Below are 16,649 nucleotides of genomic sequence, written 5' to 3'. Positions count from 1 at the left end.
CTTATCTGTCTGGGTGTGTCCCTCCGGCAGGTCAGTAATTTACTGGGCACAGCAGCCCCCAAGCAGCAGGCTACACTTACTGTGTCCTGCCGTGGGGAGGTGGGCTGGAGCTCCCTGGGACAGCAGCAGACCCTGCGGGAGTTCCTGGAATACAAGCTAAACCCTGACCCTGTTCTCCCCAAGATGGAGGGCGTCGCCGAATTCACAGAGTACATCTCTGAGACGGTGGACGTCCCTTCACCTTTTGACCTCCTGGAGCCACCCACCTCTGGAGGCTTCCTGAAACTGTCCAAGCCATGTTGCTACATCTTTCCCGGTGGACGTGGAGACTCTGCTCTCTTTGCTGTAAACGGCTTCAACATCTTAGTGGATGGAGGCTCTGAGCGAAAATCATGCTTCTGGAAGCTGGTTCGTCACTTGGACCGCATTGATTCTATTCTACTCACACACATCGGCGCCGACAATCTCCCCGGTATCAACGGGCTGCTTCAGAGGAAGATAGCAGAGCAGGAGGAGGAGCAGTCTCAAGGCTCCACCAACTACAGCGACTGGATGAAGAACCTGATCTCTCCTGAGCTTGGTGTGGTATTCTTCAATGTGCCAGAGAAGCTCCGCATGCCAGAATCTAATCTTAAAGTGAAACGCAGCATCGAAGAGGCCTCGTTGACTTTGCAGTACCTTAACAAACTAGGAATCAAGCCGGAGCCTCTCTGTCGAGTGGTCAGCAACACCATTGAGCCCATTACTCTGTTCCACAAGATGGGAGTGGGCAGGTTGGACATGTATATTCTCAACCCTGTCAAAGACAGTAAAGAGATGCAATTTTTAATGCAGAAGTGGGCTGGCAACAGCAAGGCCAAGACTGGCATTGTGCTGCCCAGTGGAAAAGAAGGTGAAATCTCTGTGCCCTACCTGACATCAGTTACAGCCTTAGTTGTCTGGCTTCCTGCCAACCCTGCAGAAAAGATCGTCAGAGTGTTGTTCCCTGGGAATGCACCACAAAACAAAATCCTAGAGGGGCTAGAAAAATTAAAGCACCTTGACTTCTTGCGCTATCCTGTAGCCACACAGAAGGACATTGCCTCAGGAGCTCCTCCCTCTGTTATAAAACAAACCAAGCTAAAACAAAGAACAGATAGCAAAGAGAGTCTCAAGTCATCCCCCAAGACCACTGCAAAGGCCTCCAAAAAAGAAACTGAAGGACAAGATGATGTGTCTGCTGCCACAGAGGCAAAGAGTGACTCTGTGAAGGAAAATATATCAGAGAAAAAAGAGGAGAAAAAGCCTGCAAAAACTACAAAATCTAAAACTGATGTGCCAGAAAAGAAAAAACTCTTGAAAGAAAAATCCCTAAAAAAGCACCCCAAGGAAAGGGTTTCAAAAATGGATGAGAAAAAGGACAAGGAAAAGAAAGAAATCAAGAAAGTAAAGAAAGATGACTCAGTTAAAAAAGATGATAAAAAGGATGTTAAGTCCAAAGAGGACAAAAAGAAGGACGCATCCAAACCTGAGCTGAGAAAAATCACAAAGCCTGACCTAAAACCACTTACACCAGAGGTAAGAAAGACATTGCATAAAGCTAAAGTTTCAAGTAAAGCCAAGACTGGAAAAATCAAAGCAGCAAAGGTTGAATCTGCTGAACCAAAAACAGAAGAAACAAAACCTGAAACTATTCAACCTGAACCAATAGAAAATGGAGCTGTTGAGGGCATATCTGCTCCCTCAACTCCAGAAGACCTCACTAAGGATTTTGAAGAACTGAAAAAAGCTGAAGTTGTAGCTGTATCAGCAGAGCAACTAGACAGTAACAAGGTTTCAACAGAGCCGACAGCACAAAGCCTTACCCAAGAGACACAGGAAGCACAAGAAACTATATCTGAAATTCCACCTGGCACAGAGAAGGAGGTCTCAGCTGCAGAAGCTGAAGTTGAAGACAAAGACAAGGAGTCGACACAAGAGAGAGAAATGGAAGAAGCTCAAAAGTTTGAGGATGAGGGAGCAGCAACTCAGGATGAGGAAGAGGAGGAGGAGGAAGAAGTGGCCCCAGCAGCTGAAAAGAAAACAGACGAGGAGGAGGAAGAGGACATGGGGATAGGTGAAGAGGAAGATGAATCAAAATGGAAGGAGGCAAAGGACGATGGGCTTGACAGGAAACATGAGATAGAAGAAATGGAGAAATCAGAAAATCTCTCAGCCGTGGTCGTGACACAAGAGGAGCTACGAATGACTCCATCCGAAGAAGAGGAGGAGGAGGCAGTGGAGAAGGCCGAACTGGAGGAGGTAGAAGATTTAGATGTAATAGCTGATGAAGAGATCAAAGTCAAACCTGAAGATGCAGTCGAAGAAAAAATGGTCGATGAAAGCAAAACCACTGAAATTCTGACTGCGGCCAAAGACGAAGAAGATGAAGAGGAGGAGGGCTACCTGTCACATGTGGGAGGGGCCACAGCTCCCATAACCTCAGTAGCTCAAGGAGCCACTGCAGCCGAACCCATCTCCTATATCCACGACGAGACCATTCCCGGCTACTCTGAGACAGAACAGACCATCTCTGATGAGGAGATTCATGAGGAGGCAGAGGAGAGGATACCACACCTTCAGTACGATGTGGGTGCCTACGACATCTCTGTTCCAGATCAGACTGAATCATTTGTGAACATTCACGGCATGAGGGAGATGCAAGCTGCGGCTATGACCGACAAAGGTTTTATCCCAGGTGTGCAGGAGCAAGTATCGGTGTTCACCAACATCATCACTGCTCCTCTGGCAGAGGAGGAGCATGTGTCCTCTGCAACGTCCATCACAGAGTATGAAAAAATGTCCTCTCTCCCTACTTCTATTGCCGAAGACCAATCAGTGACATCTGTTGCAGCACCTGTGGCCGAGGAATCACCCAAATCTCCCGTTACCCTGTCAACCCCGCCAGATGCTACCCAAGGTAAAGAGCAGCCACTGTCTGCAGGAACTCTTTCACCACCGTCTTTAGAAGATGACAAAAAATCCAAGTCTCCATCGGATGACCTACAGCTCCCTATTGCAGAAGTGAAGGTGGGGGCTAAAGTTCCCGACGTTCATGATGAGGAGGAGGAGGAAGAGGAAGAAGAGGAAGAAGACCAAACTCCTAATGTTGACATTTCACTTGAAAAACTCCAAGAGGGCTATGCTTCATCCCAGTTATTACAGGGTAAAGAGAAAGATGTTGAAAAGATTGCTGGCTCAGTGTCTCCAATTTCAAAGTCTGTGCAGGACACCAAACCAGTCCACCTACCAGTTGAAGAGGAAAATATAGATGCAGTTGCACCGAAAGATGTGTCCTCTGTTGTACCCACAAGACCTCTTGGATCAGACTCAGTAACTTCAGAGAGTGAAGAGCGCTGCTTTAGTCCAGATGATATCACTGTGAAAATGGCCTCCCCTCCACAGTCCGGACCGCCAAGTGCAGCTCACTCTCCACTTCGCCAGTCACCTGTGGAAGACAAGATGAAGGACTTCCATGATTTGGAGCTGCAAAAACAAGACGAGCCCCTTCATACAGTCACTGCAACTGAAGACAAAACTAAAAAGGCAGATGAAGCCGAAGCAGTGACAAAAGAAGATGTTGACAGACAGAAACCAGATCAACATGAAGTAGATTCAACATCTTTGGACAAATCACTTGAGAAGGACATAAAAGAGGTTACAGTGATGGAGGAGCCAGAAAAAGACATTTCACCAGTGCTGAAAGATGAAGGCAAACAGGCAGAAATAATCCCTGTTGTTGTTGCTGCAGCTTTAACAGAAGTTCAGCCACCCGTGTTAGAGAGGGATTCCCTTATCTCATCTGGACAGAGTGATGAAGATGTTGACAAAGGACTCAAAGAGAAGGAACCTAAAGTACCTGTTCCAGGTAAATTTCCAGAGGAGAGCCGTTTCCTGGATGACGATGACAACAAGAAAGATGATGATGATGATGATCATCATGATGACAAATCTGCAGTTAAAACTGTCGAGGTGGAACAGGAGAAAGAAAAAGACGACACCTCTGATGTCATACAAATCAAGGATGAGCAGAAACAGAAATCTGTCACCCACGAAGACGTTTCTGCCATTAAGTCCATCACGGTCGAGAAAGCAGAGAAAGAGCCAGTAAAGGAGGATATCTCTGATATTAAACCTGTCACAGAAGAGCTCATTGCAGAGGGCATTGTCACTGCTGATAGGGCCATTAAAGATGAACAGAAAGAGCTTGAAAAAGACTACCCTCCTGATGTCAAAACTACTAAAGAATCAGACACAGAAATTGTTACCTCTGAGGCCAAACAAATCAAAGATGAACAGAGGCAGAAAGATACTAAACAAGATGATGATTCTGACCTCAAAACCACAGGTGAGGTTATTGAGACCAAGGTTAAAAAGGATGATGTGTCTGAGAGTAAGATTTTGAAAGAGGAGGAGGAGGAGAAAGTGACAGAGAAGGATGACACTTTTGATATTAGCTCTATAAAGAGTGAAGAGAAAGAGATTCAAAAGGCTCCTGCCACAGATATGAAACCTGTTAAAGAGGAGATAGAGAAAGAGCCAATTATTATGCCTACTAAAGATGAGAAGGAAAAGGAGACAGACACTGATATCAAAGGGATCGAAGATAAGAAAGAAGAAAAAGAGATAGAAAAGACAGTTCCTTCTGATACCAAGCCCTTTACAGATGACCAGAAGGAAAAGGAGAAAGACATTGTGGCTAAACTCCCCGAGGAAGAAGAAATGATTAGTAAAGATGACACATCTGCTGTTACCATGACAGAGGAAAAGGGGCAAGAGGTGTGTAAAGATGCTAGCTTGACCGTCAGCCCCATCAAGATGGATGAAAAGGATGCAGTAGTGAGTAAAGAAGAGATTCTTGCTACCAAGCCAACCACAGAACAAGAAAAAGAGAAGGAGACAAGTAAAGGCGATAGTCTTTCCAAGGAACAGGAAAAGGATATTACAAGCAAGGATGATGCTTGCATCTTCAAATCTACTGCAGAAGAAGACAAGAAGGAAGACACCAGTAAAGATGATACTACTGCTATAAAACTCACCAAGGCAGAGGAAAAAGATAAACTGCCAAGTAAGGAAGATACTTCTGCTGTGAAACCAACAGCTGGAGAGGACAAGGAGCAAACAGAACGTAAAGAAGATACTGCTGCCATTAAACTTAGCAAGATGGATGAAGAGCATGTAGTGCTATGTAAAGATGTCGATTTCTCTCCCACATCCACTGAGGTAGAAGCAAAAGAAACACCTAAGGATGATGTCAAATCAGTCAAGGAGGAAGAAAAAGTGCAAGAAACAGATAAATATGACACATCTGTTATTAAACCTGTCAAGATGGAGGAAGAGCATGTAATGGTCAGTAAAGAGAGTGATTTCTCACCAACATCAACCAAGACAGAAGATAAACAGACACCTAAGGATGATGTCCAACCAGTCGTGGAAGAAGGAAAGAGGGAAGAAACAGATAAAGATGTCAGTTTTGTTGTTCAACCTACCAAGATTGAGATAAAGGATGTAATGGTGAGTGAAGGTATTTCCACTGTCAAAACATCTGAGGAGTTGAAGGACGACATGTCTGCTTTTGAACCCATCATGCAAGATGAAAAGGAGAAAGAAATCAGTAAAGATATTTGTGCTGTCAAATCAACGATAGAAGAAGAAAAAGAGAAGGCGGTACATAAGGAAGAAACATTTGCTGTGAAGCCATCCAAAGAGGAAGACCTATCAGTTCAAGATCCTTGTGTTGCTATCAAACCCATGAAGGAGGAAAAAGATACAGTGACAATTAAGGATGAAATTTCTAGTATCAAACCTGTTGAGGAGGAAAGCAAAGACGCTGCTGGTGTAAAACCCTGTGCAGATGACGAGGAGGAGAAGGTGGAGTTTAAAGCTGCCACATCTGATATAAAACTCATCAAGGAGGAGGCAAAAGAAATCCTGAAGGAGGAGATTTTTGAAGAAAAGAAGGTCAAAGAAGAAGAGATGGAAAAAGAGAAAGAAAAGAGTGATATTACTGATACATTATCCATTAAGGACAGTGACATAGATGAGACTTATGCCAAAACCACAAAAGATGTTAAAGAGCTGGAAAAAAGTGACATTTCTGACAAACAGATAAAAATGCAGGAGGTTAAAGAGGAGGAAAAGGGTGATATCTCCGACCACAAAACTATTTTGGATGAAATGAAGGTCAAAGAAACTGAACAAGATGATGCTAAAAAGGAGGAAGAAACAGATTCGAGTGTTGAGCAACCCAAAGACATGAAAGAGAAGGAGCCACCTAAAGCTGAAACCATTGAGGAGGAAATCAAAGATGTAGACAAACAGGGCAGCTGTGAATCTAAATCCATCAAACAGGAGACAGAGACTCCAACATTTAGCATCAAAGATGAGAAAAAAGGGATAGATGATTATCCTTTTGGGTCTGAATCTAAGAAAGATGATAAAGGGGTAGATATTCCCATTTCTCAGACCTTGGAGGAGGAGAAAACTAAAAAGGACGATGATGTTAGTGATAAGCATATACATGAAGAAACCTCTGATAAGCTTACCGAAACTCAGAAAGTGGAGGAAACTTTTGGCACTACATCAACAGAAATACAACAAGCCATTTCTGTAACTACATCAAGTGGAGACCTGAAACCAGTGAAAGATGACATTTGTGTGTCTCCCTGTCAAATCCCGGGGGAGAAGAAAGAACAAGATAAAGAAGCAAAGGTCATTATCAGCCAAGAAGAGAAGATGGAGAAAGAAAAAGATGACACACACGTTGCTGAACTGAGCAAAGAGCAAAAAATGGAAAAAGAACAAGAAAAAGAATATACCTATGGGACTGAAGATATTAAAGATGAAAAGGCAAAACCAGAAGACGATGAAAAAGTTATGAAAGAAAAAGATTTCACTGACATGAAGACAGATGAGATCACTGAGAAAGAAAAGTATGACTCTTCTGATGCAGACCATACTAAAGAGGAGAAGTGGGAGCGAGAGGAATTACAAGAGAAAGACCTGGACAAAGCTATTAAACAACCTGCACAGACGCTATTGGGAGAAGCAGCAATGGCATCCAAGTCAGACTACAAACCTGCATTTGTGGTTCAGTCCTCCGATGAAGACAGGGAAGATGAAGAGGAGGAGGACATTTGTATGGGAGGAGCAGGCTCCAGACCTTTGTCAGTTGAGCCAAGAAAATCAGATCATGACATCTCTTCTGCAGGTCTGTCCTCATCCCAAACACCTCAGACAAGTGACCAAACAAAACCGGCAAAATCAGAACAGACCACCGTTATTATACCAACGCTTACAATGCAGGAGCCCTCTATTGATGAAGACTTCAGTGAGTCTGGCAAAGAAGAATCCAGGCTTTCACCTGAAGTAGACAAAGTTGGCGTGAAAACAGAAATCACACCTGTGCCCCTTGCCAAACCAGAACCCTCCTTGGGTACTGTCACATCAAAGGAGGAGACGACCTCTGTCCCAAAACAAGAAACAGCTTCTGATATCCCAGCAGCTAGAGCAGAACTGATGTCCGACTCAATTGAGAAGCCTGTGTTGTCAGCAGTGTCAAGCACTGACAGTCAGCCCAGGAGCTGTACGCTTTTGAGCACTGAGAGCCAGTCCAGTGTGGACGAAACTCCACAACAAGAGAAACAGATACTGTCTCAGACAAGCTCAGGAATCGGTGCTACAGAGGAGAAAAAGCTGCATGAGAAACCTGGAAAGGAAGCAGAGAGGGAGATGGAAGGAGAGCGAGAGGTGGCTTCTCCAGGATTATCCCAGCCTTGTTCGTATTTTATGCTGGACAGAGATATTGAGGATGCAAGCCACACTGAAGATGTAAAATCAGATGCTGCAAAAATGGAGAGTGTTGATAAAATTACCTCAAAGAAGGAAATGGTCAGTGGAAGTCTCGGAGATGAAAAGCAAACCTTTGGTACGTCTAAGTACGATCCGTATGAAAAGCCCATTCCAAAGGATGATGACTTGGACTCTAGAGAAGAAAGTGAGGTCTCACTAGGTTTTGATCATGGCTCTGATATGGGTATTGATGACAACAGAAGAACAAGCCAGACCGAAGCTGGAGGAGCCATGTTCCTTCTGGATGATCAGTACAAAGAAGAGCCTCTGTCTTTTAGTAGAGTTGACTACAGCCCAGTGTCCCTCACAGAGAGTGAAAGGAGCAGCCACCACAGCCGAAGTGCCTCGCCTAAATACGAAGACAGAGAGAAGGGCCAAGAGGAAGAGAGGGAGAGAGAAGAAAGACCAGATACACCTTATGTTGACAAAAGCTTTTCATCGATAGAAATGCAAGATAACAAAATGTCCCAGGCCGCTGAGTCTTATTCTTTCAGTCCCAAAGAGGACAAACCTGAGAAATCAGAGAAAGAGAAAGAGGATATGATAGAAGGTACTACAGCTGCCTTTCAAGCTGGTGTAACAGCAGAAAGTGATAAGGTTTCTACCAGTGCAACTGCTCAATCAGCAGGTCCATCATCAAGACAGGAAACACCCTCTCCATCATGGAGCCAATCAGATCTTGGTTCCCAAGTTTCAGCTACTTCTCTAACTTTTGGAGAATTCACAGAAAAGAGAACAGAAAAAGAGAAAGAAAAATCTTCTGAGTCATTCAAAGATAAAATGGAGTCCTCTGATCGTGAAAGGGAGGGATCGCCATCTGGTCGGCGTTCACCTGCAGAAAAAGACATTTTACCTCAACAAGCATCACCTTCAGAGAAACAAGAAACATCAAGTGATTCAAGGACTGCACTTGCTTCTGCCTCATGTTTAGGACATGAAATAGATGATAATGTTGTAGCATTTGACAATAGTCAAATTAGCAGCTCTGCCACTTGTAAATCCATGTTGGACTTTCCTGAAGGGAAAGAGAGTCTGATAGACAAAAGGCTACTTGTGGAGGGGGAGGATTTCAATGTTGACGATGATGAAGATGAAGATGAGGATGAAGAAGATGAAGAAGAAGAAGAGTTAAGTGATATAGATATGGAAAAGGGTGCCAGGGAACAGTCTGAAAAAGAAATATGCAGACGTAGCTCTGATGATATTTCTACATTAGCAGAGGTAGAGGACTCAAACAAAAAGTCTCAGTTGTCTGAATCAAGCTTACTTAAAGACCAAACCGTCTGCAAACCAACACCTGATGATGCCTCAGCTACTGGAGTCACAGAGACAGACAAGGAGGATATGAGTAAAAAACCATCATCTCCCGAAACAACACCGTTAAAAGAAGATGACACAGCTGGTGATTCAGCCAAATGCAAGCTTCCTGAGACGAGAAGTGAAGATGCAGGTAAAACAACGCCATCACCAGATCCGAGTTCTCACAAAATGGACGATAGCTGTGTCAGTACAACAGATGCCCCAGAAAGTCCTGAAACAAGGAAAGCTGAGGATGCAGACAAAAATAATCTGCATCCTGAACCAACCACAAAGAGAAGGTCATCAGCAGAAGATTTTACCTCCTCAGAAGTGCTAAAGTCAGTAAAAGGAGACGAAGATAGAGCATCTCCATCGCCAAGCCTTTTGACAAAGGAGCCATCTGAACCAGTGTCCACAAGCAGTTTGACAGGCAGCCTTTTGCCACAAGACCATTCAGACTCCATGTCCAGGACAACATGTAGTCCCTCCCCTTCGTTAGGAGCCAGCTATGCTGATATTGGACCAAGCAGATCTGGAGGTTATTCTGAGCATTTTTACAGTGAGGAGAGTCAAGTGGGATTGAAGGAGGATAAGTCAGAAACCCTTGTGCTTTCAGATGCCTCACAGCTATCCAAGCTAAGCGATGATAAATATTATAGCCAAAGAGACAGTAAGGAAGAAAGTGTGGATGAGAAGCAAAGCCCAGATACTACTGCAAAACATGAGGAAACTTTGTCGTCAACCCGCACATACACCACCTTAACATACTCTTCTTCAAAGTTTTCTTCCACATCGTATAGTTACTCGTCCTCAGACTCAACCTCTGCCCTTTTGAGCCAACATTTAGGAGGCAAAGTTCAAACTTCCACAACTCTGTCAAGCTCTGAAGTAACTCTAACCAAAGATGAGCCATCGTTGGCAACAGAGTCTACAAGCTCTTGCTTTGGAGGGTTTCAGAGAGATGAATACATGGAGGTGACAACAAAACCTGCAACAAAACCCAGCCAGTTTGATGAAACCAAATCATCATCTCCAGTACCATCTACCACTGCCAAGCCGACTGAGGATCCAAGTGGTCCTACAAAGCCTGACGTGGACACAAAGTCAAGCAAGGATAGTTTTTATATGCTTGAAACTAGGATTACAGCGTCCCCAGCAGCACCACAAAGTCTACAAAGTATGGAACCCATAAAGGTGTCAGAGAGTTTATCCACATCAGAGGCTTGCTTTGATGTCTCTCCTCTCCAAAGAGCTGACTCCTCTGAGAGGGTGTCCCAGGGGTCAGCAGAAGATGAGGAGCCTGAAGTGGAGGACAGCACCCTACCATGTCGTATTGAATGTCAAAAAAGCAAAGTGGCCGAGCAAAAAGAGACTTCATCACCAATAACTGAGCCATATGTGGTAGAAAGTACCATACGCTCCACAGAGACAAAGACAGTCACCACCACCTCTTCTTCTGTTGTGTCCAAACCTGACGACTTGATGGCAACAACTCAACAGACTGCCTCAGTTACTCCACTGAGTGACAGTGGAGCTAGCAAAACCACATGTGCCACAAAAGACATGCCCAAAACAGAGGAGGATAAAGAGAAAAAGGAGAAAACACCAGAGGTAAAGGAGGACAAGACAGATGGAACTTCTGCACCTCTGAAGGAAGATACAAAAGTGCTGGAAAAAGAAACAAAAGAAACAGACGAAAAGACAGACACTGCTAAAGACAGTGGAGTCAAGCAGAAGATGGAGGATAAGACATTGGAAGAACAGACATGGAAAGGCAGTACAGAGGACAAAAAGGCAGATCCAAAGATGCATGAAGAGGCTGAAGATAGCAAGAAAGGAGAGGCAGAAAGATTAGAGGAGAAAAACTTGCTGGAAAAACCATCAGAGAGATTAGAGGTCAGGAGGAAGAGCAGTATATCTGACTGGGAGCTACTACAGAGGCCTGACGACTGCCCTAGTGGCCCTCCTCCAGGTTATGGTGATGACGATGAGGATGAGGAAGCGATGGAAGCAATGGAATGGATGGAAAGTGTCCACCGTACTTCTGTGTCCTCTTCACAAGAAACCTATCACACAGAAATATCTAGTAGAGGAACCGAAAAGGCTGATCGTCCCTCTGACTTGAGCACAGGAGCCACTTCCTCCACTGCCTCCCACCCAGGTTACTCCTCATGTGAATATACACATCGCAAAGGAGAACTTTCTCCATCGTTCATCAACCCCAGCCCTCATCAACTCTCGAGTGACGAGGGCGAGGAGGACGGCCACAGCGACCACAGCGACCACTCCCAGGAAGGGGACGAGGATGATCAGGAGCAACACTCCGTGAAAAGGAGGTCACACAAGCAGAAGCGCCACCATACTTCAACTTACCATGCAGAGTCTGGACAGGGGCCACACCAGCAGCCTGGCGCCCTGTCATCTGGTTTGGCTGTAACACTAGCTGGAGAGGAAACACCGCCGACATCAGTGAGCGAGTCATTGCCTTCACAGTCTGACTCTGACGTCCCTCCAGAAACCGAGGAGTGTCCATCCATAACAGCTGAAGGCAATCTGGACTCAGATGAAGACGCTGAACATCTGCCGGTGGACAAATCATCTGCGTCTGGAGCTGGGGTGGGTCACCATCCTCCATCGCCAAGGTCAGCTCAGAAGACTCATGATCCCCTCCCCACCCCGATGAAGGACCCGCTTCCACACCCTCCCCACCCAGATGTGTGCATGGTAGATCCAGAGGCTCTTCTCAATGACCACAGTAGCACAGAGAAACTTCTTAAGAAAGAGCACAAGACAACCAAGGGCCTCAAGAAGGGTAAACCCAAGTCAGCCTCCCCCGCTCGTAAGGGGGAAGTCAGGAAGAGGTCCTCTACTCCAGTGAAGCAGACTTCCAAGGACTCTGCCTCTCCTCGATCAGCCTCCCTCAGAAGGAAGGACACAGACAGAAGCTCCAGGCTGATCAAGATGTCTGAGACCCATGGCTCCAGGAGTGAGCTCCTCAACCCGGGGAAAGGCTTGGTCAATGGTGTGAAGAGCAGTTCAGGTGTGTTAACATGTTCTCGGTAGCTCAACAGATGATTTTCATTTCCAGGCCCAGAAACCATATTTGGGATACTGGAAAAATAGTTGGTATTGAAACGTTTCCATAATAAAGGCAAAGTCAGAAGTAGATCTTAAGAAGAAAAGATCAAACTGAATTTCAGCCATTTACAAGCAATAAAGATATAATCAAAACAACTATATATTGGTTTTTAATTCACTCCAGTTATATAAATGTTATTAACTTTTTAATAAAAATACATTTCATCACACTAACCTATACTAAATGCACATGGTTTACTGGATAATTTCTTCATTTCTTTTCATAAATATGACTATTTGGGGGCAGTTGAATCATGTTATCTTATTTTTAAAATCGCCTGCCTAATTGCAGCTGTCACAAGTCTTGCATTCAGGAGGTACATCGTATTCAGGATAACTGATTTGTAATAATAAATTAGTGAACAGAAGATGATTGTTCAGGTGATGAAAAAGTTGCACTTTTAATCAACTGTGGGCACTATTACTACCATGTAATGCTCTTTTAAATCCTTGTTCACTTCCAGGTAACAACTCCCAGAAGACAAGCTCGGCCGTCCCACCTGGACCACCTGTTTACGTCGATCTGGCCTATGTGCCCAACCACTGCAGTGCCAAGAACGTGGACCAGGAATTCTTCAAGAGAGTGCGAGCTGCGTACTACGTGGTGAGCGGAAACGACCCGGGCAGCGGTGAGCCCAGCCGTGGAGTCCTGGACGCCCTGCTGGAGGGCAAAGCTCAGTGGGGCTCCAACTTACAGGTCTGTCTACAACAGTCAGTCTGTGAATCCCTTTCACATATTTCCTGCATTGTAGTGGACCCACAGTACATGTACTGTATACAGACTAATGTATGGGATGTGCCACATTTTTACTTCATGACTACTAAATTAGGGCGGCATGGTGGTGCAGTGGTTAGCACTGTCGCCTCATAGCAAGAGGGTTCCAGGTTCGAATCCCGGTCTGGGCCCTTCTATGTGGCGTTTGCATGTTCTCCCTGTGCCTGCGTGGGTTTTCTCCGGGTTCTCCGGAGAAAACCCCCCCGTGACCCTGACGGATAAGCGGTATAGAAAATGGATGGATGGATGGACTACTAAATTACGAATAAACAGAGTCGGTATGGATATTATTTACTGACCTTGTCACTGTGATCTCATCAGGTAACTTGGTGACTAAACAGGGACGAGGTGGATTGTAAGGTTACATGTACCACAATTATGAGTGAGAACAAGTTTGAAAACAAAACTCATTTTACCTTGTGAATGGTCCACAGCATCAGCGTCTGCACTCATGTCTGCAAAGACAAAGCAAATATAACTGAAGTGAGCACATTAGCAACAACACTGAAATGTGGAATTACAGTAGTCCATCTTATGCTGTCTGTTTCGGCAAATCCTGGTTTCTGGTGTGATAGAATTGACCAGGAGCACTGCCTGATGCTCACCCATCTATCACAGAGATACTTTATTGACTTTAGCTTGCTACAATTGAAATCTGTTACCCAGTGGCACACCTGAACGGAGATAAAATCCAAGTGAAATGTTTACACCAAGATTCTTGTGTGCATACCACCAACGCTGAAGGACAGGTTAAGGATAAGGTATTGAATTCAGGGAAAAAAGGAGAATACATGCACTCTGGAAGTTTAACTGGACTGGAAAAAAGTTCAAATTTCAGTTTCATCTGTATCTTGTTTAAGCAAAAACATTAAAGAAATACAGGCAGGTGTCAACGTGAAATGAGTTCCTTGGTATTACAGTACCTTAAGTCTGACTTTGTTTTTGCCACATTACTGCTTCTGCTCCTATATACAGGAGTGTTTTCAGGAATAAACAAATGAGATCTAACATGTTGATTAATGAGCTTAAGAGGGGCTGGTTGTTTGTTAGCTTTGAACAGTGCAGGTTCTCTGTTTCTCCTGTTTTCTGTCTTTATGTTAAGCTAAGCTAACCAGCTCCTGAATGCAGCTTCATATCAAGCTTATAGATTTGTCACTTAGCTCTTGGCCAGAAAGCAAATATGTGTCTTAAAAATGGTCAGACTAGTCTATGAATTTCTATTTTTGAAACAAGAATAGTGACTATTTTCCCCTTTATTTCATCGTGCCCTCATCAGGTGACCCTGATCCCGACCCACGACACAGAGGTGACCCGGGACTGGTACCAGCAGACCCACGAGAGGCAGCAGGACCTGAACATCATGGTTTTGGCCTCCAGCAGCACCGTAGTCATGCAGGACGAGTCTTTTCCTGCCTGCAAGATTGAGTTCTGAGCTTCTTGAGCCAAGCTGTGCCCCCCACCCCCACACCTCCCCGTCCTCCTCCCATCCCCCTCCCATCCCATCCTCCCCCTCCCTGTCATCTCACTGAAGGTGGAGCGAGAGCGAACACCACTCTACGCTTCTTCAAAAGCTTCTCGCTCTCTCATGGTACCAGTCTCAAACGCATTCGCTGCAGCCCTCAATACGCTAGATTCTGTTAGTTGAAATCAAAGTCGACGCTCTGGGTTTTCACCCTCCGAGTGACAGTGGGGTTATCATGCAAATAATAACGACGTACTTTTATGTTTGTTTTCTCCTGTGAGTCATCCGTCTGCCCGAGCACACCTCCTATCCTAGCACTAACAGCTGTGATTAAAAATTCAAATACTCCTCAGTAACATAATCACACTGAGCAGCTCTATTTGCCTCATATCTAACGAACAAATGGACATCATTACCCTCACAATTAAACTGCAGTTCAGACAGATTTAATTCTTACACCGTTAACTCAAATCACAATTAACTTGAACATTTAATGTGTTTAGTGGCAATTTTCTCATCCGAACGGCCAAAACAAGTGCCAAAACACTATGAAAACGGAAATTGTGATTTGTCCAAACTGATCAGGTCTCGATAATTTGTTCAGACTGTACTGAAATTTTTAGGTTTCTCAAGTCAAAGCTTTCTTTTCCATCTGCGCGCGCCATGACGAAACTCATCCCTCGCACTTCTGCTCACGGCTACAGTAGTTTTTGGATTAACTGAATAATGACATTTGATGTTACGTGAAAAAGAAAACAAACAAACAAAAAAACGTTCCTTCTTGTCATTTGTGGTTAGGTTTTAAGAGGCGCCTGAAGTTGACACTGTTTCGGCTTTCACAGCTTTGCTGGTGCATGATGCTTGCGTCTAGCTTGGACTCTTTCAGAACTGCATAGGGTTAATCGTTTCTTTAGCCAGCCTTCAAGTGTGGAATGCAGTATAATGTAGATAGGTTACTACACTGTTTGGCTGTCTATGCTCAAGTGAATTCAATAGGCGCCAGGCAGCGGAACGATGTTGTACACTAATCATATCTCTGCTGGATGTAATGGTTCCTCTTTAAGTCTTTATCATGGTCTTTGTTGGTTGTACGTACTCCAGTATACACATAGGGTAAATGTTTCTATACCAGTACAGAGGTTATGTTAACAAAAAAAAAAAAAAGAAAAACAACAAACAATATATTTTATCATGATTGCCGCAAATTACGATCTGGTGGTGAATGCAGCATTTTTTGATCGCGCGTTTAAGAAAGGTTTAATCAACGTTTCCGTCATTCCCGCCTGTTCAGATACATTTTACTGTCTCTGTCAACATCACAAAGCGATGGACAAAAAAAACAAAACAAAAAAAACAAAAAAACAAGCAGTGACCTGTGACAAATGTAGCAATGGAGGCTTGTCCACTAGTCCCATCAGAGGGAAGGTTGCGTCAGTGGGAACTGCAATATCTCTATTTATTATTGGGGTAATTTTTCAGGGAACAAAAAAACGATGTGAAGTGTGTTACAGGAGGCTTCTTTCATGTGCCTTTAGCTTGTGTTTTGAAGGGAGGGAGGGAGGAAGGGAGGGATTGAGGGAGGAAGGGAGGGAGGGAGGGATGCTTTAAAGACACATCAGCCATTTTGAAGCAGAGCCACAAACCAGGGTAAATCAAGGAAACCGACAACAACTTTGAACAAGAGGACCAATCAGTTCACACAGTACATGCACCAACTTCATCCACACTGAGGGATACTCGCAAATATTACACGTTCATGGAAATAACTTTGTAATCCAACTAAGCATTAATTCCACACTCTGAAATGCCACTTTTCCCAAACCAATAGTAAGGTCTTTCAGCAAAGTATTGCACCAAATAGGAATGTACTTTACTGAGACGGAAGGTTTAGAAGTTGTTGTTTTATTTCTTTTGATTGCAGTGGAAGCACAGAGTTAGTGTAGTAGCAGAAAATAACTTCCCGTTGTAATATATAATAATAACCTAATCTTAATCCCAGAGTAATATTTATGAAATGTGCGTGGATGTGACGGTTATGATTGTACCAGACGCAGTTATGAAGTAGGAATGTCTCTGAAGTAGATCTGTGTGTGTGTGTGTGTGAGC

At 44.2% G+C, this 16,649-nt stretch overlaps 1 protein-coding gene across 2 annotated transcripts in view; it reads left to right on the top strand.

The window, feature by feature from the left end:
* map1ab (microtubule-associated protein 1Ab) overlaps nt 1-15,888 on the top strand; it is a 61,619-nt gene extending 45,731 nt beyond the window's left edge. For both annotated transcript variants that reach the window (XM_046393670.1, XM_046393671.1), the window contains 3 exons: nt 31-12,208; nt 12,771-13,003; nt 14,358-15,888. In XM_046393670.1, coding sequence (XP_046249626.1) covers nt 31-12,208; nt 12,771-13,003; nt 14,358-14,513 — 12,567 coding nt within the window. In that variant the 3' untranslated portion in view covers nt 14,514-15,888. The remainder of the gene's footprint in view (nt 1-30; nt 12,209-12,770; nt 13,004-14,357) is intronic.
* The last annotated feature ends 761 nt before the right edge of the window (nt 15,889-16,649 follow it).

This window comes from Scatophagus argus, chromosome 7 (genome assembly GCF_020382885.2).
Source record: "Scatophagus argus isolate fScaArg1 chromosome 7, fScaArg1.pri, whole genome shotgun sequence".
In the NCBI taxonomy this organism is placed as follows: Eukaryota; Metazoa; Chordata; class Actinopteri; family Scatophagidae; genus Scatophagus; species Scatophagus argus.
Note: the sequence above shows the minus strand (reverse complement) of the source record. Positions and strands in the feature narration are given on the sequence as shown.